Genomic DNA, 23,649 nt, shown 5'->3' with positions numbered 1-23,649 from the left:
TTTCTGGAGCCTAATATTACTTTGTTGTTCTCCTGAAATATTGATATAAACATTTACGATATAGAGTTTTAAGAAGTAACGTACAATATTGGATAAACATATAAACTCGATTTTATTGCGTTTTAATATATTTTACTTCCATTTCAGGCTTGATCATTTGAAAAATAATGTAAGTAAGTTTAAATATTATATATAACTTAATGGACTGTGCGTTACAGACCGTCAATGTGTACTTGAATATTTAAGTACTTTATTGAACTATTGCAAAGTGTCGTCATTTATTGAACATTTGAATATAGATACTAATTTGGAAATAAGTTTGTAAAATGGTATTGCCGAGTGCTATAAAACAAAGCTAATATTAATATTAACATTCGAGCTCAATCAATGTATAACTAATCATGATGTTTATTTTTGTTTATCAAGTTCAACTTCCCAAAACATTCTGCAACAAACGTAAGATCCATTTAAGCTCGTAATTCAACACAACTGTTACTTATCGCACACATTTAACAATAGGAATTATCCGCTGTACTAGTCATATTTAAACGGTATCAGTCGGTGAAGTTTTAGCCTGTTCGTAAAGATATTACGATGGCTGAGCATTATGGAATTCAACACACACGTTTTAAACTTAAAAATAATATAACTTGAAAGCATGGACATTTATTTATATTGTAACTGAATCTTAATTAATAAGATTGCATTCTTGTGTATTGATATTGTAACTGAATCTTAATTAATTGGATTGCATTCTTGTGTAGTCTCATCTCAGTCGTAGAATCGGAAAATCTCGGCTTGACTACGCATATCACGAACATCAAGAAAATACATTTAATTGTATATAATTATATTAACAAAAACCACGTGTATGCATTGTTTGTTAAATAAAGTACGTCCTCGATGGATATCTTACGTGCAGAAATCATAATATAATATATATATATAATATATATATTGTACTTTGTTTGGAAATAACATTTGTTTAAGTGAACCAATCGTCGTGAATCAGCCAGTGTGTCGATTCGTGGAAATTTGATTCAAAAAAGTGTATTTAACGAGGAACGCGTTTGTCAGTGCCCTTCAGTACCGCTTTTATACACTCCCTATGTTAATATCATAATATATATTCAATCGCACTTACTTTGCACATGCGCCTGGTGCATTGTCAACTGCAGTAAATTCTTTACTAAAGGAGATGTACATCTTATCACTGCCAGTACCAACAAATGATCAAATTATTATCGGGAACGGTGGGGTTGAATGAACGCCTAAAACATGTTTTCAAAGGCGCATATAATTGTATAAAGAACAAGGCAATCTGTGTAGAATGTAGCAATACGTATGTAGAAAATGTAGCAAATATAGTGTCTTATTTAAATAGTCCATGTTCATGTCTCTTCCAACATGTGAAATCATTCTCCATAAACACTATCTTACAGTATTGATGCGAAAAATTAATAATGGTTAATATGATATATTTACAGGCTGAGAAGGAGGAGGGATACAGAAATAAAGCGTACGTAGGAACTTATTGCTTTGTATAGTGAGGTTAATGTAGGGATAAATACATGCAATCTTGGGTGTATCGTAATTAAAGTATTTAACGATTGTTCTTATGGTTTGCGTGTGAATAAAGACGTTTTACCAAAAAAATGTTTGTTTGGACATCCCGCAGACACTACAAATGACTGGATACACTTGCAAAGTAATAATTAATTCATGTTTGCAGTGATCAAACAAATATGGAAAACGATTTAACATAAATAAACATGCCTAATATAGTACAGTACACTCTGAATTATATATTTATTAATAAATTTGGTAAGTTTATCAATTTATTATTGAGGATCAATCAAATCAATCAAATTCTTTATTTCCCCCAGAATGGAGATTTTGAACATGTTATAATAACAGTTATCTACAAATTATGATATAAGTGCATTATAAATATGCATCTGCATGTGATACAATTGAAATGTATGATAGATACACAGTGCGTTTTTTTTCCATGAATACTATTTACAAAATTAAGTACTTGTTACAGGTTGTTTAACATAGACATATTTTACAAGCAATATCTTATACATTTTATAATAAAAATGTATGACAGTTTCAGAAGTACATTGTGCTCTCTTACTCCGACTATGGGTTCTATTGGAGCTCCGAGCATTCTCAAGCTCATGTCTATACTATCCATAGATTCGAGTTGATGTTTAATGTCATTTCCGAGTGCTGTGTCTATCTGGTCGAAGTAACTGTGTCTCAACGAGGATGACACTTAACATTCACACAAGACATGTGCCAGATGGTCGTAATATATGTGTTCGCATAGATCACATGTGTTCATGACCAATTAAAAGGGCCTACACCACAGTTTTGCTAGACTTAGTAGCGTATCTCAAAAGTTACATGTCTTTGAAACAGAATATAAGACGGCCGGTTTAAATAATGGGTGCAAAACACGAAAACTAGAAATTAATTTTCGCTGGGGAGTCGTTGCTCTAAAGAATGCAATTATGAGATTTCATCGTTCAGATGGTGCTTGATGTTTATGAAGACATGATTTAGAATTAAATAGATTGCATTCAAAGATCATGGGGTTCGCATCATAAAATGAGTTTCTTCTCTTTTCAATATTTTAGTACTCTTAAGATTTTAATTTGAGACTTGTGTGTATGAAGAGGCATACATAGTTGGAATAACATTGCCTATATGTTTTACACCACGTTAACGCATTATTTATTTTGATGTATGTTATATTCACATTATGTCGGTCGCACCAAAAATGTGTGCGTGTCAAGTGAAATGTACTGGCTATTTGTCGCACGTTTAAAAATAACTATATATTTTGTAATTATTGTGTAATATTTAATTTATAATGTTTACATGTGTATAATAAAGATTAATGGTTAAAGGCAAAGTATAGAGTAATATATAAAACAGATCCCTTTAAAGCCTTACGTAATTTAGTGTCTGTGTACATTTTAATTCTTTACATTTCCAGTCTGGAATGTTTCGAAGCTCTGAATAAGAAAGTTGATGGTTTGGAGACGAAGGTATGTTTTCTTGTTCTTGCATGTAACCCTCAAATATCCAGGGTTAAAATGTTAATTTACTGATTAATGAATCGAAAAAAGCTGTTTTAAGTATCGTAATTTGTAATTGTTTTTGACTGTTAACTTGTATACGTGTTTCCAAGTTAATACATCATGTGAAACGGAGCATCGGCGAGTTCGAAGTATGCATTTGTAAAAAAAGTGATAACGTCATTGATTACTGTCACGACGTTGTGATTCCAGCAAAAATGTATGCCCTTTTAAGAGGATTCTTTCGCATTTCGGCACAATTACAATTTGTTGAACACATGGAAATTGTTTCATTTAATAATGTAACGAGTATTATATTCAGACACGAAATAACAATTCTGACAAAATAACGGTTCCTTTAGGTCTTATCATTAAAATAAATTGGTCTGATTTATGTGCTATTAAACGTTTTATATCGATCATTTGAAAGTGAGTCTAATTATAATATACTGCTTTCAATACGCTGTTGAATGTAATACACATGTTATGTCGCAAAGGTTGGCCTAAAAACGCAGCCGATATCGTCTTTGCATTGATTGTATACGTTTCGTCTTCGGCGACGCGTAACGCATTTTTTCAGGTCGTCTTGGTGATTCTTTAAAAGTATGCATTTTCAAATATGTCGAGCTTTACGAATTCATCATTTATGTATTTGGGATTCAACACTTAATATGATACTCAATTATGTTGTTTACATAAAGATTAATGTTGATTTTGAAGAACGTTATCGCAATATATTTACATTCACACTTAATTTTCTGTAGAAAAATGAACGAGTTCATTTTGCGTGACCCGTAAGCCGGCGATACCGCATTCGAATGCGGAGCTTCTAAAACCAATGATTTCAAGACGCTGACGCGTAGTTATACAATGACCAGTACCGTGACCGCACTACTTTTGTAAATATAGTAACAAACATGAATAAACATTACCCGTTTGTTTACTTTTGTTTCTTTGATGTTTCATTTCTCGATGTCTCGATTTATCCCATCAATGTTCTTAGTAACTGTTGTCAAATATTTCTTTAAAAATATAGTACCGAACCAGCTTTCCGTATTTTATTTTCATCACTTGAATACGCAATTTATGACGTATCTTGTGTGACGTCATTTCGGTAACGAAACATTTTACGAAAACTATATGGACGTGGTGGATTCATTACAGTTAAATATTCGTTTAAAGCATCGAACGAATCCAAAACGTATTTCGGAGTGTGTGTGTTTCATGCATAACACCTTAAGAACAGACACTGTAAGTGTATATCGTTGTAAACTTTATTGTTATTAGCATTGGATTAAAGGTGCCATTGAGTTGAGCGTGTCGTTTATACTAAATTTAGTTTTTATGACACCCGTCAAAGCTTAAATAATGGCATTAATATATTCAACAGCACCGTTTCAGCTGCAATCGATGTTTTAATTTTCCAAATAATAGTACAGGCTGTGGAAGGGTATACACGAACAAAATTGGAACAGATTTGAAAGTTATATTTTCTGAAAGATTATAGCTTGTAGATTCTGAAATCACAAAGTTCACGAAAATTCCCATCCGGGAAACCTCAGAATCAAATATGGCGTCCAAGATGGCGTCTATTTTGATACTATGAGCACTTATTAGATCATTTCTTTGAAAGTCTAACTCTTTTTGTGCCAAAATCTTTTGAAATAAAGATCAAATAGCATTCTTTTACAAATCGCTTGTTTTCATATGAAAATAACTAATATGGCGTCCAAAATTGAGCCCAAAATGGCGGCCATTTACCTCCAAAATGCCTTTTTTTCTCAATTATTTAAACAATTTACAGTATTGTATTGTGGAAATTGTTTCCTACATTCACGGTATGTCACAAGAATAATCTGTTTGCACTTATCGTTTGTTTTATCAACTTGAAAATCCAATATGGCGTCGAAAATGGCGTCCAACATTTTTACAATGTGCCTTCAAATGACATTTTGTTATATAATATAATAATTTACACTCCATTTTGAAGTGGAAATTATCATTACAAGATACAGAATGTCAAAATTAAAGTTTCAACTTTATTTTTTTTTACTGAATTCAGGTATGTACAACGCTTGTTATTATAGAAGTGGGTGGGGTTACGTTATTTTTACGACATACAATTGAACAATCTTTTATTGCTTGAAAATCTATCGTTTTATATACATTTCAAGTACATTTTAATTGAAACTACACTTACTAATACTTGCATCATATAGAGTCAAGATATAAACAACATAAGTCTAAAATTCAAAAGAAATAAAACAAACTGCAGCTGCAACGACATCTTTAAACAGTTTATAAACAACTACGAAACTACGTTAAAAACGTACACAAAACACCTTTAAATAAAATATTTTTGATACAAAGACATCGTGGTTAATATATTTTCAACTTTGAGAGTCTTCGCATATAATACTATACCAAAGTCATCTGATATAATTTATATCCTATCAATCATGGTCAGTTATTTTAATTGCTTATATAATTATGCAAAAGACTGTAATTCACTTTGGGAAAATATGGCTATAAAACATAACGTCAACAAACAAGTGCATATGTGCCGTAAATTATTTTTTTATTATCTCTGAACCCTTTTAGATCAGGTCAAACTAGAGCGGATCATGTCGATAAAAGTGTCAACGTACAGAATCATTTATTCAGAAGCTGCAGAACATCTACTGGAAAAGTGAACATCCTACCTGTTTTACTCGTAGCAATCGGATCTGCTATTACTTGAACTATATCTTCTGGGTTGATCCATACATTGTCTTCAACATTCAGCCCTTAATACCGACCTCCAACTTTTCCACACTCTGTCATGAAGCTTATATGTATTGTATTATCTTCGTTACAAATTTCACTGACTTTGCCTACATAACACTTATCATTATAGCGTGCAATTACATATTTCTCAAATGCAATGTCCACAGTTTCGGGTTTCTCTTTAGCTACTATCTTGTTTACTGCTTCAGAGTGTCCTGTACTGCACTAATCAGCTTCATCATTGTTGACAAATCTTCTGGATTTCTCGGAAATAGAACATGTTTCCCAGCCTTATCGGGAGTTTACCTTGAACGAATTCTCGTCAAAGCAGTTACTGCAGGCACACGAAGTATTCCTTATCGCCAACGAGCCATATCCCTTTGCTCCTACTTATGCATGCAACATCATGGATCCTTTAAGAGGTTTTATTTCACTGTTTTTACCGTCAACCTGTTCTTTCTTTTTATTGTATTCATCTTCAGTTATCAAGCCATACCTGATGCCATGTTCATTTTGTGTAGCCCAGCGTAAAAGTCTGTGGCGACTTGTATCATAGCTTTTCCTTGCTTCACGGCACTATCGGCATTTCTTTTTGTGGTATCCACGATCCCATCACAACGGTCCGTACCGTGCCCGCATTCGAAGAAGTGCCAGGACGCTAAGGTTCCGTACAGATTTGGAAACGTGCTAATCAGATGGAATATGGATTTGTTACGATATTGCGAGGACGGTGAATCAGTCCAAAAATGAACACATTCCACACTCGGTACCAAGAACTTCACAACACCCATGACCTTATTGATAATACTCATCACCATCGCAGAATTATGGCTCAAAAACTATTTCACGTGCACGTAACTAGTATGCTTCAGCTCGTTATTCTCACCTCTAAAATATATGACAACGGGGTGTAAAGTTATCTTGCAGTTATTCCGATACGCGGATTGGATTTTTTCTAGTGTGTTGCCCGTGTAATTTTCACTAAAGGCCATTTGTATCAAAATGTGACCATGTGGAAGTTTATCTTTAATATTTTTCACTGCACTGTACTGCACCTTTACTCTTTCGATATGACTCTTGAATTCACAAAATGTTGCAGTCATCATCTCTATGAATGCACCTCTATCTTGTTGGACCTCAACCACTCTCAGTCTTTCCTTACCATTAGCCAGTTTTACCCTTTTCCATTGTTGGAATTTGATGTCTCCGCCATTTTCCGGAACCTTCTGTAACATCTCTTGAAGACATTCTGGATTCCCTTGGTATATTTCTACAAACTTGTCGGGACTCGTACATGTGGTGACATTCATGGATTTCAGTGAACGTAGCAGGAAGCGAAAATTCTGGTGTTTTGAGCAAAGGCATACACTTAGCGATTTGAAATTCACTAAACTGATATGCTTCAGTCTGGTTTTGTAGAATGACGTTCTCGAAATCTTAACCGGAGATTAAGCTAGGAACTGTAGGTGCAGATTATACAAGTAATCATTCAAAACTCTTTTCTGTATCTTACTCTTAGTATTGCCGACCTTGACTGCATCTCCTTTTCCAGCTTGTTGCCTGGAGTTGTCATCTCTTTCTAGGAATTGAACTATTTCATCAGTTATACGCTTTCTGTAGTCATGAAGCCTTGTCTTTTTCTCTGGTAAGACACTCTTGCTCGAGCAAGATTTTCTTCTGTTCAGATTCTTTCTATACCTCTTAATCACCTTTCCTGATGCTATCCTATAAACAACCTCTTTCTGTTTACAACTCTTTTTTGTGCATCTTCAGCTGATTTTATTTCTTCACTTAAGCATTCGCTAAATATTAACTTCTTCCTTATTTCAGGAACTTGTTCTGGTCGTAGCCTGACTATTTCAGTAAGTGATCGGCTTTACTTTTTGGTGCATCTGCATTTTTTTCAAGACGTTGCAGCCGTCGCTGTGCATTTCTAAGTTTTCTCTGCAAATCTTCTACTTTGTCTTCTAGAGTTTCTGTAAGACCGGGCTAAAGCTCTAGATGCTTGCTTCTTGCCACTTGTCGATTTCGAGCTTGTAGTTGGACACGGAAGTTTTACAGTTAGAACCGTGTCACTTGTAGTACTAGTAATAGCATTTTTACTAGTTGATGGTTGGGGTTCATTACTTTCATCTGTAATTATACTTGCCGCAGCGACTTCACTGTTACCTGATCTCTTTTTCTTATTCCTATATCTTGCCTGTCTTATTTTGTTTTGCTCTCTTATCTTCATCTGTTTCTCATCATCGAGTTCAGCCATTGGAACAAAGTAGCTCCTCACTCTTCGTCTCTCGGATTTAAGCCACTTATCTCCAAGTTGTTCTATTTCTCTCTCTCTGTTTTCACGCATTATTTGCGCCTTTTACTTAGCCATCCTGTAAAAAATACAAATTACTTTGACACTTATATCATCTATAGAGATCCGTCGGAATGAAGCTCTATAGACAATAGCAGGCCAAGTTTGATTAGATATGTACATGAGTAGAATGTAAAGTGCAACACTAACGCCCCTTCACGTGGGATTTACCTGTACTCTTTTACATTTTAACACGTATGACAATACTTAATGATCACAGATTAAAAGAAACAATAAAGCACTTAATCAATTTCAAAAACCCTTTTAAAGGAATAACATACGGGACAGTGCATAGTAACGTACGGGACAGCTGAATAAAATGATCTTGAGGGCATGTTACCACTTTGCAATAGTTCGTAGTGCTTAAATTATGTAAGTAGTATCAGTTTTTAAATATTATTAATTTGGTTCATTTGTAATCAACACAATTATGTGAATATAGTTGAACTATTATCAGTGACTATACAAGCGACATACCATTTAAAGTATATACATGGATTAGACTATGTTCGTGTTATAAAAAGCGTTCATTTAACACATATACAACACATGCTGTTTCTCTAAATTGAGTGCAAGACAAATATGATTTAAATATGCATGGATACCAACAAAGCACCATAAAACACTAACCACATTTAATATACGGGACGAAGTCGCGTAACATACAAGGCTTACTTTCTAAATGCCATCGCATGACCTATATAGCATTAAACATTTTAACAGTTTCTTGTAATTAAAATATAATGTAGAGTACATATAAAACATGCAACAATATCTTTAAAACGGCAACAATATAAGTACAAAGTCGTGAAAGACTTACCTTAGATAGTGCTACAAATCAAAATTATGGAAAATCCGATCATTCAAAATTTTGGCGGTCATCAAATTGTGTAAACATCTGGTTTACTCGGTGTATTACCCATATGATCTTCATCTATTCTGCAGTGTTGACGGTGGCCATTTTGGAAACCGTTTTAGCTGCTGTCTTTGATAACCAGAGATTGACCCATGAGGAACACAAGTTTGACTTGTTCTCTACTACAATATTAATATGATGTTTTCATCAGAATGCACACCATACTCTTTAAAACGCAACTTTTTTGTGTTAAAACAGGCAATTGCCTACTAAAATTGATATTGTGGCCTTCAATATGATTTTGACCTTGACCTTGACCTCAAGTATGACAATTAAAAATGATAATATGTGTTGATCTCATGTCAATTATTTACAGGAGTATTTATATTTTCATTCTCAATCATTGTTTTCGAGGAGTCAAATTTACGATTTTCCTCTATTCTACATAGTTGATGGTGGCCATCTTGGCAGCGATTTCTGGCTGTTACCTTGGTAACCAGATATTGCTTAACTTCCAGCAGAGAAACAAGTTTTACTTGCACTCTACTACCGAAAAGATGATTATATCAGAATGCACCATTTACTCTTGCAAACATAACTTCTGTGTGGTAAAATGGTTAATTTTCTTCAAAATTTTACCTTTGACCTTTAATATGACCTTGACCTTGACCTCAAGTATATCAAAAACAGGTGCATAAATTTGCCAATCTAGTGCCAATAAGTTACAAGAGTTTTAATAATACTATTACCAATCAAACCTTTCACAAAGTGATATTTCTGATTTTACCACTGATCTCAACTTACGGCGGCCATCTTGGACGCCTTCTTGGATTCTGAGGTTTCCCGGATGGGAATTTTCGGGAACTTTACGAATTTAGAATCTACAAGCTATAACCTTTCAGAAAATGTAAGTTTCAAATCTTTTCTAGTTTTGTCCGGGTTAAGACTCATTTTGGGTTCCACAGCCTCTACAATAATGTGCTACGTGTAATTATAATAAATAGTAAAACTTCAGAACTCCTTTTCTTCGCGCAGGAATAATAAATAACAAAACCTTAAGGGGCGGGTCCTAGCTTTCCCGAAACTAAGATTACAACATGTGTTGCCTCCCTAAAAGCATACAATTCTGGGTTGTTTTTTTATGCTCGAATATGTTTTAATTGTTTCAAATCAAAGGACAAATATAAATATAAGGATTGATTCTTATTGTTCGGGCTTTTATGCAGTATGAACGCTCAGGGCGAGTATTAAAAAATTACCGAGAAGCGCTAGCGCGCTTTGACGGAATTTTCAACACTCGCCCTGAGCGTTCATACTGCATAAACGCCCGAAAAATAAGAATCAATCCTTTATTATTCACTTAACACAATTTTGTATCGTGCAAATTAAATTTGTAAAATAAACAAACAGTATCAGGTGTTATTTTTGTATTTATCTTCCACCGTAGGTTGTTAGTATTTACTGAAAACTTCGAGTGTATATGTGAAGTGAATCGAGTGGAACGCATGATTACCGAGAAGCGCTAGCGCGCTTTGACGGAATTTTCAACACTCGCCCTGAGCGTTCATACTGCATAAACGCCCGAAAAATAAGAATCAATCCTTTATTATTCACTTAACACAATTTTGTATCGTGCAAATTAAATTTGTAAAATAAACAAACAGTATCAGGTGTTATTTTTGTATTTATCTTCCACCGTAGGTTGTTAGTATTTACTGAAAACTTCGAGTGTATATGTGAAGTGAATCGAGTGGAACGCATGATGAAATGGAGATCAATTTAAATGAAAAGTCGAACATGCATTTTATTCAGAATTTTACGTACAATTTAAGCTCTGTTCGCAGCAGTAGCGCAATGCATCTTTTGCTGAAAGATACTACGTATCAATGCAGGTAACATTTTATATTAACTGTCCACATCCGACTAATGCAACGTTGGAGGTATTTTGCAGAAGGAAAGAAGTTCGGATATTTTTAATATGTCACATTAGCGCTGTCGGTGAGTTTTTGTTTAACAGTTAATAATGAACAAATAAATTATTATTACAGTATATGACTAAAACAATGAAAAACGTTTCAACCAAAACGCGAATTAAATGTCTAGTATGCCGATGCTGATCATATATGACTAACGGAAGTGAAAACCAGGAGCATACGACTTCGTACGTTCCTCTATGCTTATTCGTTTCAGATCTTCTTTTTTTTTTAATTAACCTATCTTAAAAACAATGCACAGCCAATTCAAACACTAATTTTATGAGATTTTCATTCCAACAAATACAAATTAATTCGCTTGACTATCCTTGCAAACACAAAATATTGTTTTATACTCGAAATAGACAGATGTCAGTGTAAACCAAAACGGTGTCAGAACTATTGTCACCTATATTCATAGTTGGTCTGTGTATATTAATTACTCTAACCGGTCATGCCAGATTGTGAACATGTAGTTTTGGATCGGGCCGCACCTCAAGCATATTCATAGAATCTTTAACAACATGAACGTTTATACAAAATTAAGTTAAGTTCAAACTGTGATCTGTTCTTGTCAACCCCAGTAATACGGGCCATCTGATGTCAATGCGTATTCAAAAACATGTAATAACCCGGGAGGGCGCTTTCTGAAATCAAACCACAGGGCTAGGGTTGTTTGTATCCAGATAAAGCAATAACATATACAAATCTTATCGGAAATAATTATTACTGTAGTTCTTTTTTATACCAAGTAGCTAAATGGCGATATTGGTGTTTCAGCAACTTCACTGCGTTTTTTGTTTTGGTGTCAACGATATGCCGTTCGACGCATTGTAGCCACACGTGTCGCTTCTCAACGTATTTGTATGATTTTAAGACAATAACACACGGCAGAGCTGGGCCGGACAACTATAATCGACCCGCTGCCGTCATAATGCCCCGAGAGCCTTTTGCCAGAGGGCCATTATGAGGCTAGGGCCAATTTTAGACGCCCGACCCAGCCCTTCCTTGTGTTATCGTTTATATCACATATCATACTATTTTGGTCCTTCAATAATTTTTTTACAGAACCAGCTTTCCGTACTTGTATTTTCATTCAATTGATAACGCAATTGATGACGTATCTCATGTGACGTAATTGCAATGACGAAACTAGCTAGACTCTCTGGATTTTCGGACAAGTCGGACGTGGAAGGTTTTTATTTAACAGTTGAATATTTTTTTAAGCATCGAAAGATTCCAAAACGTAGATCTCTTTCGGATTTTTTTGTTTCTCATGCATAATTGGGAACTTTGATAAAAATCAAATTATTGTAATTGTCGTGTAATTATAATTATGTTCGATTCTTTCGTTGAGTTGGGGCTTTATTTTATTGATCACCGTCGGCTAACTTTGAATGTGGACGCCATTTTGTTCGTTAAACGCCGCGCGATCCCATTTATTTCTGATATGAAAAAATGATACAATTTATATTGGCCCGGTAGATACGAATAGCGGACCGCTCGCTACGTCATTTTGTTACTATTTATAGTAACGATATGTGATATAGCGCTATATACGATTGGATGGGTACGAGTTACTTTAAACAATAGAAAGGAGCAAAGAAGCGTTGTTCCGTAAAGAACATAGACAATTACTACACACAATTAGTCATCGATGTACATTTGTTGTGAGGCCGATAAACGACATCTTAAATCAGTGTAAACAAAACTTTGACCTTTTGAAAATAATTTTATTATTTCATGAATTATTTTTTAGTGTTGGTAACCTTTGCCACAAATGGCGTTTAGTTTTCCGGTTCTGACATAGAAGTCCGACAAAATCATTGAGCATACACCTCTTAAGAAAGAATCAGTTCCATTGTGTTGAATTTGGAATACTACGCTAGCAGAGATAGACGTATCTTATTTAAAGATTAAATACATTGTGAATCGTAAGTTTTAGATAACACATCAATATATAAGCAGCTGCGAAATTATCTTGATGGACGTGTTTGCATGCGCAAAATCGTTAATGCACTATCTGCATTGTAACTGCAGTCATACCGCTGCTAAGATCCTTAAATTCCGATTCAAGCTTTATGTTTCAATTCGTATATATACAAACTTTAATTCAGAATAAATATCGTCTCCAGTTAACTTGTTGTTGAACTAGTGTACGCTTTTTTTAACCAGTCCTAATGAAAAAAGTAAAATCAAGTTCGACAACCATTCAATTAGTCTTAATCTGTTTTCTTGTGTCAGGGAATAATATTGTCAATGTAAATGTTTTTGTTCACAGTTCCTAGAGTATTTCGTCTCATCAGGAAACACTAAATATTAATGTTCGCTCTTTATCTCGACTTAACTCGCTAAGAATTGTTTAAGCGAGAGCTGTAATTTTGTGACCCGCTGAGAAATTTCACAGCGAGTAAAAGGTATAAAACGGCAAAAGATAACTGTCTCGAAATTTACCTCGCCCTCTTGTTCGTCACGTGATTAAACCCTCTGCGTGTGTGCACTTAAACTGGGAAAGCATCTAACCCACAGACAGTGTAAGTGATATGAACGAAATTCTGTTATGCTGTTTACACAGCAAATGATCATGATGAAACTAAAATCTTTTTATGTTTCAAAAGTATGTATATATGTACTTGAGCGTTTGAATATTTTGATTAGTGCAATAACATATTTACTTACGAATTTTAGAACGGTATGTGAACAAATGTAAAAACGCCCCTTTTGATCTCTTAAAAAACATAGGCTACACAATCGTACCATGCCAGGTTAGCTAATCACAATAACGCTTATCAGTGATTCTGGCCAAGTGCCGTTTGATTTAGTTTAACTTAAAAAGTAATTATAACTTTAAAACGACTTAGTTATTAAATATATCTTAAAATTGAAAAATCATTTAACCAAACATTTGTTCTAAAAGTTCGTTTTTAATTCACAGCATTTTGTTCCTCTCCTCGTGATTTTTTTCAACGCAATAGTTTCAGTATGTTTGTATTATTATGTTAGTACGCACGCAAAACCCGTATGTGGTGTAATTTTTCTCAGTACATAGTCTTCGAAAATCTCAAACAATATATCTTTAACTAATTTTTTTTTAATTAAAAATATGAATGTGATAAGTTAAAGCTGGGAGTTCGTGTTTATGTCTACGTACGTTAAGACAAAGGCGTTTATGCACTAAGATTTTTGTTTTTGAAACTAAACACCTTTACATCAATTCATTTGTGCTTAATTCTTCATTACTGGTGCATCTACTGTGACCATTGTACTAATACGTATACCGCATATTGAAAACAAGTTCGATTATCATTACATTCCCCAATATATTGACATATCATTTTGAGTAGTGTCTATAAATGTACGGTTATTCTTTATCAATAAGCTTGATATTTTTACAGGAGAGGTGTTTTATCTGTTTTTGTTTTGCACACTGTTCTACCCTATTTTCACTGCTTGAATCAATCGAGAATGTACTCTTAAAATGACAAATCAGTTAAAATTTTTATGTTATACATATATTGCAGGTGATACATGAAGAGGAGTTTCGAAATACGATGTAAGTTACGATATATGAAATGCATTAATACTGATGATTGTAAAGAAACGTATTGAGTGCAATGTTCAAATATTGATTGTTTTTCGTAAATATTACTTTAACTAGTTAGTTGTTTCATATTTCAGACTAACCAGGACTTTGCAAGCGGTAAGTTAAATATTCAAAACTTCGCGTCGCTTTTATTAAACATGCTATAATCGGCTCTATTAGACATAATGTGTGCCAATCTATAACTTTTTATAGAAAACCTCATAATCACATGTCAATATGTTGTAAAACTAAAGCAATATATAAGTATTTTTATAATGCAGTTTAAATTGAGCACGACAATTTTGTACACACTTAAGTTCAACTTTACCGAATACAATAATATATATCAAAATAAATTAATATTCGATACCTCGTTGTTGATCGTTCTAGAGAATTTCAAATCCACTCATAACATCGACATGCTTTAACATTATTTTATATAAAATCGTTCACTTTAGATAAAACTTTGTGTACTTATATATGTTATTTCACTAAGATCACTGAATAATTGGAATGTAATATTTAACGGTAATGTTTACATATTAAAGGAATCATATTGTCAACAGTAACGTTATCATTGTGTTTGAAAAAATAATAAATAGCAGTGTTATATTATATTGTATTATAAGTAGTAAGGCCCTGTCAAATAACCAGAACCCACTAGTTTAAATTAACGAAATTATAGAACACGTGTAACGTTGAACGTTGGTAATATTGTGGAATGTGTCTATCATGTTTATTAATATTGACACAACACTAGGATCGTTTACAGAAAGTAATTAAATCAATCGCATTTACATAGATATCGAAGTATAATCTTTTTAAATTCGAAGTCGATGTTTGAAATCCATGAAACATTTAGTGTTGTTAAATTTTCAATATATTTTTGTCGTCTTTTGATTTATTGATCGTATGCTGAAATATTTCAAGTTGATGCATTCAATAGCTGACTGCAAAATAAGCAATGCCTAACCATTAAGTTAAAATCGATTTGGGTTTTCTTCATGGGTATGGTGGATACCAGAAAATGTCGTGTCATTCATTAAACCCAGAAGACATTAGAACTGGTCACAACAGTACAATTTTAATTTTAAAATCCGTATTAAGTTTAATCCGATTCTGTTGGTTGATATTTTGAAAGGTAACCCACCGATATGTGCATTTTAGTAACCGTTTTTGAACGCTCTTTGACAGTGCCTGTGAGCTATGTTTACGCACGCACATTTGCAATTTAATTTGTCACCGTGGCTGTTTGCGCCTGTTGTTATAAAGGTTGTCAAAGCCTATCCTACATTGTTTTTATGTATTGGTTCATATTTCTGTTCGGGTTTAAACGACTAAAACAAAAACGATCGTGTTGTTTTGTCCATGAGTATGACCCGTTGCTTCCCCAATTAAAAACATTTTAAATGTACTGCAAATTTTGAAACCCAATATGACGCTTAAATGTTGATTTATTTATCCGATTTCTATACATCGATTAGAACAGTTTACGCTTAAACAACTAGTATGAAAATAATAATCAAACGCTTTTGTAAACACTTAAATTATCTGCAGTAGATTTTTCGTTCATCGATAAGATGTTTTATAGAATTTGCATAATAAAAAAAGGAAATACCAAGTTCGACGAGCGACTTTTTAAATTCAAGTGTAAATTCCTATACACTGTTTATTAATACCACGAATTTTTGATACGAAATTTTGTTAATATTTGGAAATCAGATAATTGGTGTTTGTTTAATATTTTTTACGCCGCGAAATGCCAAACAATTCATTAAGCTTTGTACAAATAACACAATTTTATTTAGTGACTATGAACAAAATTAATTTATTAAAAACTCATTAAGCATTGTAAAACGAGATTAATAAATCAAAAAAGAATCCGGTTCTGGTACCTTAATTGTTTGCATGTCGTATGCTCGAGAGCACATAGCTCGTGATGAATGCCTAGGGAATTATCTTCTCGTACAAAAGACGGACTATCTTCTCGTACAAAAGACGGACCGGTATCCTACCCGCGGTTGCTGGCTTGCGGTCCATTGAGTTAAATGACTTTGGTTACGTAAATTGTCTTGAGGCTGTAATAAATGTGTTTGAAGAAATTATGTCACATGATCAGCAAACACCATGCCAAGCTGCATTCGTTTAATTAAGGAAATAAAACTTTATTAAATTCGTAATCAATATTGAATGTACTTGTCAGATTTTATTATATTGCTCTTGTAGAGGTATATTTGCTTTATTGACATCTTTTTGCATCTGCATTATGATTGATATATGAATATTGCTTCTCCAGAAACTATTACCATGCGAGTTATTCATGTTTTACATCCACTAGTCTTGTCTGTCAAGCAGCTAATCAAATCCTTGTACAATATAGCTCACGACAAACAACACAACATTAAATATAAACATATCATGAAAGCTGGTGTCGCGGAATTAAATCGGTCTATGCCTAACGTTGGCGGCTTTAGCAGCTTACAAGAATAATAGCGTCGTTAACAAATATTCCAACTGGTTCTGACGCGTATACAAACAACGCAGAAGTATACAATGGCATACCAATACTTTGTAATGTTGTTGTTAAAGGCATGCAATTAAGGGTACATGACTTGATATTGTGCATTTGTATAGTAAATAAAGAAAATTGCATTCAACAAATTACTTCCTACTTAGTTTCTATTTGAACTATGTTTTCCCTATATATATTTTTAATATCATTCGACTTAATGTATGCTGTATAATTTTTATTTAAAATTTCGTTCCTACATATTGAAAACGCGTGCTGTAGACCACTCATCCTTTAATTGATTTGTTATAATATATTTTAAATAACAAGAAAAGTTAATGCGCGTTTGTCCATGAGTTTATATGTACGCATCCTGATGTTAACACACGTGCATCCCGCATTTAACATGTATTGTACATACTGGCCGTCAAAAAAGACGAGGAGTTTTTAATTATATTTATGATCAATGTGCTTTTTCGAAACCTGCTTTTTCTTTATTCGAACAATGTTTTACTTTACCACCACGCTACTAAATTGCAATACATGTTTCTAATCAGTAATATGAAAATATGATATTGTAGGCTGAGAGGGAGGATGAGTTTAGACGCCTGGTGTACGTATACATTTTCTGTTCCTTTTTGTTCGGTTATAATAATTTGATGTGTACATCAGTTAACTATTATATATTTCATCACTATTTTACATTTAGTACCATATTCTTAGGCATCTTTCATTGTTGAAAAAGATCATTATTTATCACCATTTACAGAATAATGAAACAATAATAGAACGTTCCTATTTTATTAACTCATTCGAAAGAAATTACACACGTTATTATGTTCTAAAGAAACATAAACCTGTATAAGCATTATATATATTGTATGGGTATGATTAAGTACTCCTGTAGCACATGCACTCTAATTAAATATTTCATGCAAAGTGTAAATTGTCAAAATCTGAAAGTAATACTCGTGGTGTCAGCATTAATTTGAATATGCAATTAACAGGTGTGGTCGACAATCCGTATTTTTAAAAAGACCATGAACGAAAAAAATCGTTTTAAAAATAATGAACACCCTTAAGGCATGGTATAAAAGAAAATCGTATTTAAACATGCTTTTTAACACTGACTCTTTTTGGAAAGAAAATACGACGCAATATTTCTTCTTTATTTGGTTGCATAGACTCTCACCAATGTCGTTATCCTTTCACGTTTCAGCCTCAGTCTTCAGGCTCAGCTTAACACAATGCAGGAGAGTATCGACAACCTGCATGGGAAGAAGGTATTGTTTTATATTCAACAATTTCAAAAGACACGACGAGTTACTATATAAGGGAAATGTCAAAACGCATTTTAACACAAAATGTCAGTCAAACTATCTGTTTAGGAGCCAAACGAAGTAAGGACAGAAGACTGCGCTTTAACCAACTGTACTTTCGTGCTTACATGTCATAAATGTTTGTAAAATAGTTGCCAATAGATACATATTTAAATTATATTAACAATTAATTAAACAAACAGGAAGGTTTGGAAAGTGTTAATACTTTGCGAATATGTTTTTTTTTATAAAACGTTCACAATCAATAATTACTTCATCTTTGAAATACAAAATGTTCACCGCTGATGAAGTAAGGATGTTATTATTTTTGAGAGTTAACAGTTTATGTTTTGTGCATGGAGAATTTGATACCGTTATCGACATAGGCTTAATTTTACTTAATAACTTATATAATTACAAAATTACTGTTATTGAAAAGAACGAAGTGTTTTCATAATAGTGCATACTAAGTTGCGCTTCTATGCAAATGTGTACGTCACATTGACGTCATTATTATTGTTTGTCTTAATATTAATCAGACACTATAAAAGCATCTAATCTACAAGAAGTGTTGTACTGCACTACCGAAGGATCCGTTTATCAATTAATTAATGCCGTTACCAGATCATTGAAATGAATATTTAGAAATTACATCCGAATCGAAATGTCCACATATGGGTACTTTTGCGTCACTTAAAAATATTGAAGATGCCATGTGAGACATTGACAGATTGTCTCACATCATCGAAGCGTATGACACGAAACTGAATATATATGATTCGATCAAGGAGTAGACTCTTTCATAAACCAATGTTGATGCAATACAACAAGAGATACTGACGATGAAGCAAATGTCAATTGACATGAAATTTAAACTGAGAACATGTTAGGCTTTTATGGAAAAACAGCGTCAATCCAAACTTACAACTCCGTTTCAAATTTGGCCTTATTTGTGTGCGTACCGGGCATTTGCAGACTCAGGTATGCTTAGTAATTGATGAAGGAAAACCATGCGATCATCACACACGAGAATGTATGTAAACTTAAGGTACAGCCCACTGGAACGAAGATCATTCACTTGGTAACATTATGAGATAATGAATAGCGGATACGGCTCTTGGAGACTGCTTATGAATAAAAACGAATTGACAATCTGGTTAATTTTGACCTATCAAAGCTTCCGAACCACGTCTTCAACGTAATTAAGTCACATGTAAACGTAGCGAATTGAATTAAGCGACTGTGGTCATTAGAACGTGTGGGAATCAAACCACCAACTGAAGACGTACCAGCCTGCGTAAATCGAATGCCCCGACAACACATACACGGCAGCTTTCCCTTGGAAGGACGACAATGATCCGTTACCGTCAAGCATTAACGTTATTGCTGAAGAGTCGAGAGTACTCTTAGACGATTAAGCCGGAAACAAAAACGCTTCATCAAACGCGAAGATATATCATTGAAAATGAGGACGTATCCTAACCCACGTAAGGGACCATTAATGAGAGTTACGCCATGACAACTTCCGTTGGTGTACACGATTGTAGCTAAACAGATTCGCTCGACCATCCCAGCCCCTAAGACAACCTACAGTATGCACCCCCACTACTCAAGAAATTAGAACCTTAAACAACTAAACGTCTGATTTCCGGCCGGAGAGTTACATTGCAGTCCATGGTAACTGGTCGTAGTAGTGGAGCTCATCGCCGGAAGTGACGGTCTTACACATTAGCTCAAGTGACGTCCATCCGTGTGATTACCACGAGGCTATTTTGAAGCTTTATCTGTTAAAGGTTACCCGTGACGATGAACGTTCGAATGATGTCTTATCATTTATTCATGGTCATTTTCAATTTCATGTATATGTGATACATTACATGTTATGTGTATTTTAAAATTATTGTGTGCGGCCCCTAGAATGTTCAGTTTTTCTAACGCTGCGATTGTGTTTGAGACGTTGACGTCATAATAAATCGTTCAAACACGCCACTTTTGTTTATTAAAATGTCTAAAATACCAAACATGTTTCGGCCATAGCCTTCAATAGTAGTACATCAATATAAACAAAAACAAAGGAAGTGACGTCAACGTCATAAAATAACGTAACGTCGTTTGGCGGAAAAGTATATATAGTACATAATATTACATAATACATAATACAAAGATGGATCAGTGATGATACAACAGCTTATTATTAATAGTTTAATTAAAAAAAATACAATACGATACATTATACGAAACGTTGACGTCCTCATTACTGTGACTGCGTTTATGAATTGTACTCAACAAGCGAAGTATCAAAAATTTCATTTCATGAAATATTTATATAGCCATGTAGCATAATCTGAAGAATTACACAATAATTAAAACTTATCACGATTTTTGTCAATGGATAGTTTTCTTCTTCCACAAAGCAATGAAGCCAATATTAAATAAGTAATATTAAATATGTTTAAAATGTACGACCTTTTCCATGTGTAATGAATTATTCGCCATCGGCCAGCCCCGACAATCAGAATTTCTTAAGATATAATAAAAATATGCGTCAGAAAACACTCTTATTTATTTGCTAATTGTTATTCCCTAATGCAAACCTGAATAAAATTGTATTAGCCTAATTGTTAAATGATTTCGCTGCATATGTTTCTACTCAAACAGAACTTTGAAATATATGAATAGAAAAGAAAAGAATTATAAAAGCGCTGCCTAAGAAGTGTAAATGAGATCTCTTAGTAAATCACTATTATATTATATGTTATATATATATTGTTTTACTTCAGGCTAACAGCGAACATAAGGCGGATGAAAAAACGGAAAATTTGTCACAATCAAATTCCGAGCGATGCACACACTTTTAACGGGGCAGTAATGTAAACACCATACATTATGGGTGATGTCGATTTAGACCAGTTTGTGAAACAAAGGTTTCTAATACTAATGGTCTGTAGGAACGATGTCTATTTCAGCTCTATGGAGTATGTATGCTTTAATCATCGGGCAATTTTGAATACTTTTCTAATATATGTTGCACTTAACTATGCCCTAATGTATTACGTCTTATAACTACGAACAATTTACGTTAAATAATTCGAATCGACTGGAGCATTTCGTTAACAAGTGTGTATTCAATTATTTAGATTGGCGTATTTGCGGTGTATATACGTGCTTGCTTTTTGCTTCTTGATGTATTGATACGTTTTTGTTTTCAATGAATTCAATGTTTGCACAAATCGTTAATATTCGGTGTGAGTGTAAATGAATTTAGAGAATGGGGAAAACGAACAGCAATAGCTTCGGTACAATTGTTTGCCAAGAAATAGTGTAATAAAAAGAAAAGTCAAGTTAATACTGGCACAGTTGTCAGTCTGTACGTGTATTGCATATGCTATCACCAGTGCACATTCAGTATTGTATGAATCTGAGGTTATGGTGTACAATGTACTTTTTCGCACTACTTGGCCAAAGTATGTATGCGAAGAAATATGTACCTGTATTGTATACCTTTATATTATTGTAAATGTCCCAGTGCAGTTGTAAACTGTTGGTATTGGAAGAATGTGTGTGTTCGATGAATGCGTTTGGTATTGGTTTCGTTTACAATGTATTACTTTTTATGACACACACTGGTAGTGATAGTAAGTTTTACTATTTGTTGATACCGTTTAAACGCTGTCGATATTGTTTGCCTTTTATTGTTGCTTTATAAATTGTGTGCCTCTTATGATATGATATGATATGTTAAACATTTCTTTATTTACATAAATGTCTATATTGTATGAATATGTTAATGTTTGTTCTTAGTTTGAACCTTGTATCTTGGGACACATATTATTGCAATAATATTAATGAATCCTACGTCTTGTAAACTTAGATGGTTTTAACAACAAGATCGTCATTTTGATGAAAACAGTTTAGTATGTTCCAAATGCTTATTCGTATATTCATAACACTAACCTCTACGGTTTTACCTGTTTGGGGCATTTAGAAACTGAGCCACGATTGAATGCGCACATAAATATGTCAGAATCAAATTCCGACTGATGCACACCCTTTTAAGTGTGTTTCTCTATACTATTTTGGACTTTACTTTATTTTTTTTACTCTGCCCTGTTACTCCCTTTGAACTTCATATAACATTACGTTCAATATGCCATACACTATTTATCATTCTTCTTAGCATCTTAAATAAAATTATATTTAAACAAATGCGCAATTTAAATCAGATGTAAATGCGTGTTATTAATATAAAATGTAAATGTGATTCATATAACAATTTTAATAAACAGTAATATGTAATGCAAACCAATGTTTGTTATGCCTGATAACCTGCATCTGTATGTTCATGCTGTATGCTTTTCTAAAGTGGTATCTTTATGAATGTTATATTGTTGTTCGAAAAGATTTTAGGTTAAGAAGCTAATGTGCTTTTACAAAAAAAAGGATGTTACAAGCAGTTGTTAGTGACTAAATGAGAAGAATTGCTAATTTTGAAACTATCAATTAATGAAAGTATTACCATTTCATATAATGTGTCAATGTGTGTCTTAACCTTCATGGATCATTGTTTCGTTGATTGAAATTAATATTGTGTATATATTAGTTCATACAATTTATTTTTTAACGAAATGCATGACGTTTGTTTTTCTGTTAAAATGGTATACGGATACCAATTTGACATCGCATTTGAGTTTCAATTTTCTTTGGGTTATTGTTTTCAAAATCCGATGAAAGCATTACATTGTAGACTGTTTTTATAACGTGTGTTATTGTAATGTATTTGCATTATGTATTATTTCTTTATTACGTAACATGGGCAGTTAATTAAACACGACCATGTATGATTTTAGATAGGTTCATACAAATTAAGTGTATGCGTAGTGTTGAATTGTTGACAAATTCTGATAATAAAAACAGTTACGACCAAATTCATCATGTTTCATGATCAGCACATTTCAACCAATATATATATATATATATATATATATATATATATCTTTCTTTGAAAAACTATATATTTAATGTTTCATTTTTGTTTAGATTCATGAAGATATGTTATCTACTATTGACAAGCGCTTCATAAGGGTTGATACGTATAAAATAATCTTAAAGAGTTGCGTTTTTTTCCTAACGCAATAATGTAATGAAATGCATAAACATGATCAGCGGTGAATCATGGAAAGCATATGCAGTCGGTAACA

At 33.4% G+C, this 23,649-nt stretch overlaps 1 protein-coding gene across 1 annotated transcript in view; it reads left to right on the top strand.

Annotated features, from left to right (window-relative positions):
* The window catches only part of LOC127860629 (transient receptor potential cation channel subfamily M member-like 2), a 40,163-nt gene extending 17,987 nt beyond the window's left edge, over positions 1–22,176 (top strand). Inside the window, exons 9-14 of the mRNA XM_052398842.1 lie at positions 148–169; positions 1,488–1,519; positions 3,008–3,059; positions 17,714–17,745; positions 18,352–18,415; positions 21,232–22,176. Coding sequence (XP_052254802.1) covers positions 148–169; positions 1,488–1,519; positions 3,008–3,059; positions 17,714–17,745; positions 18,352–18,415; positions 21,232–21,309 — 280 coding nt within the window. The 3' untranslated portion in view covers positions 21,310–22,176. The remainder of the gene's footprint in view (positions 1–147; positions 170–1,487; positions 1,520–3,007; positions 3,060–17,713; positions 17,746–18,351; positions 18,416–21,231) is intronic.
* The last annotated feature ends 1,473 nt before the right edge of the window (positions 22,177–23,649 follow it).

The sequence above is a fragment of the Dreissena polymorpha genome, chromosome 15 (genome assembly GCF_020536995.1).
Source record: "Dreissena polymorpha isolate Duluth1 chromosome 15, UMN_Dpol_1.0, whole genome shotgun sequence".
Lineage (NCBI taxonomy): Eukaryota > Metazoa > Mollusca > Bivalvia > Myida > Dreissenidae > Dreissena > Dreissena polymorpha.
Note: the sequence above shows the minus strand (reverse complement) of the source record. Positions and strands in the feature narration are given on the sequence as shown.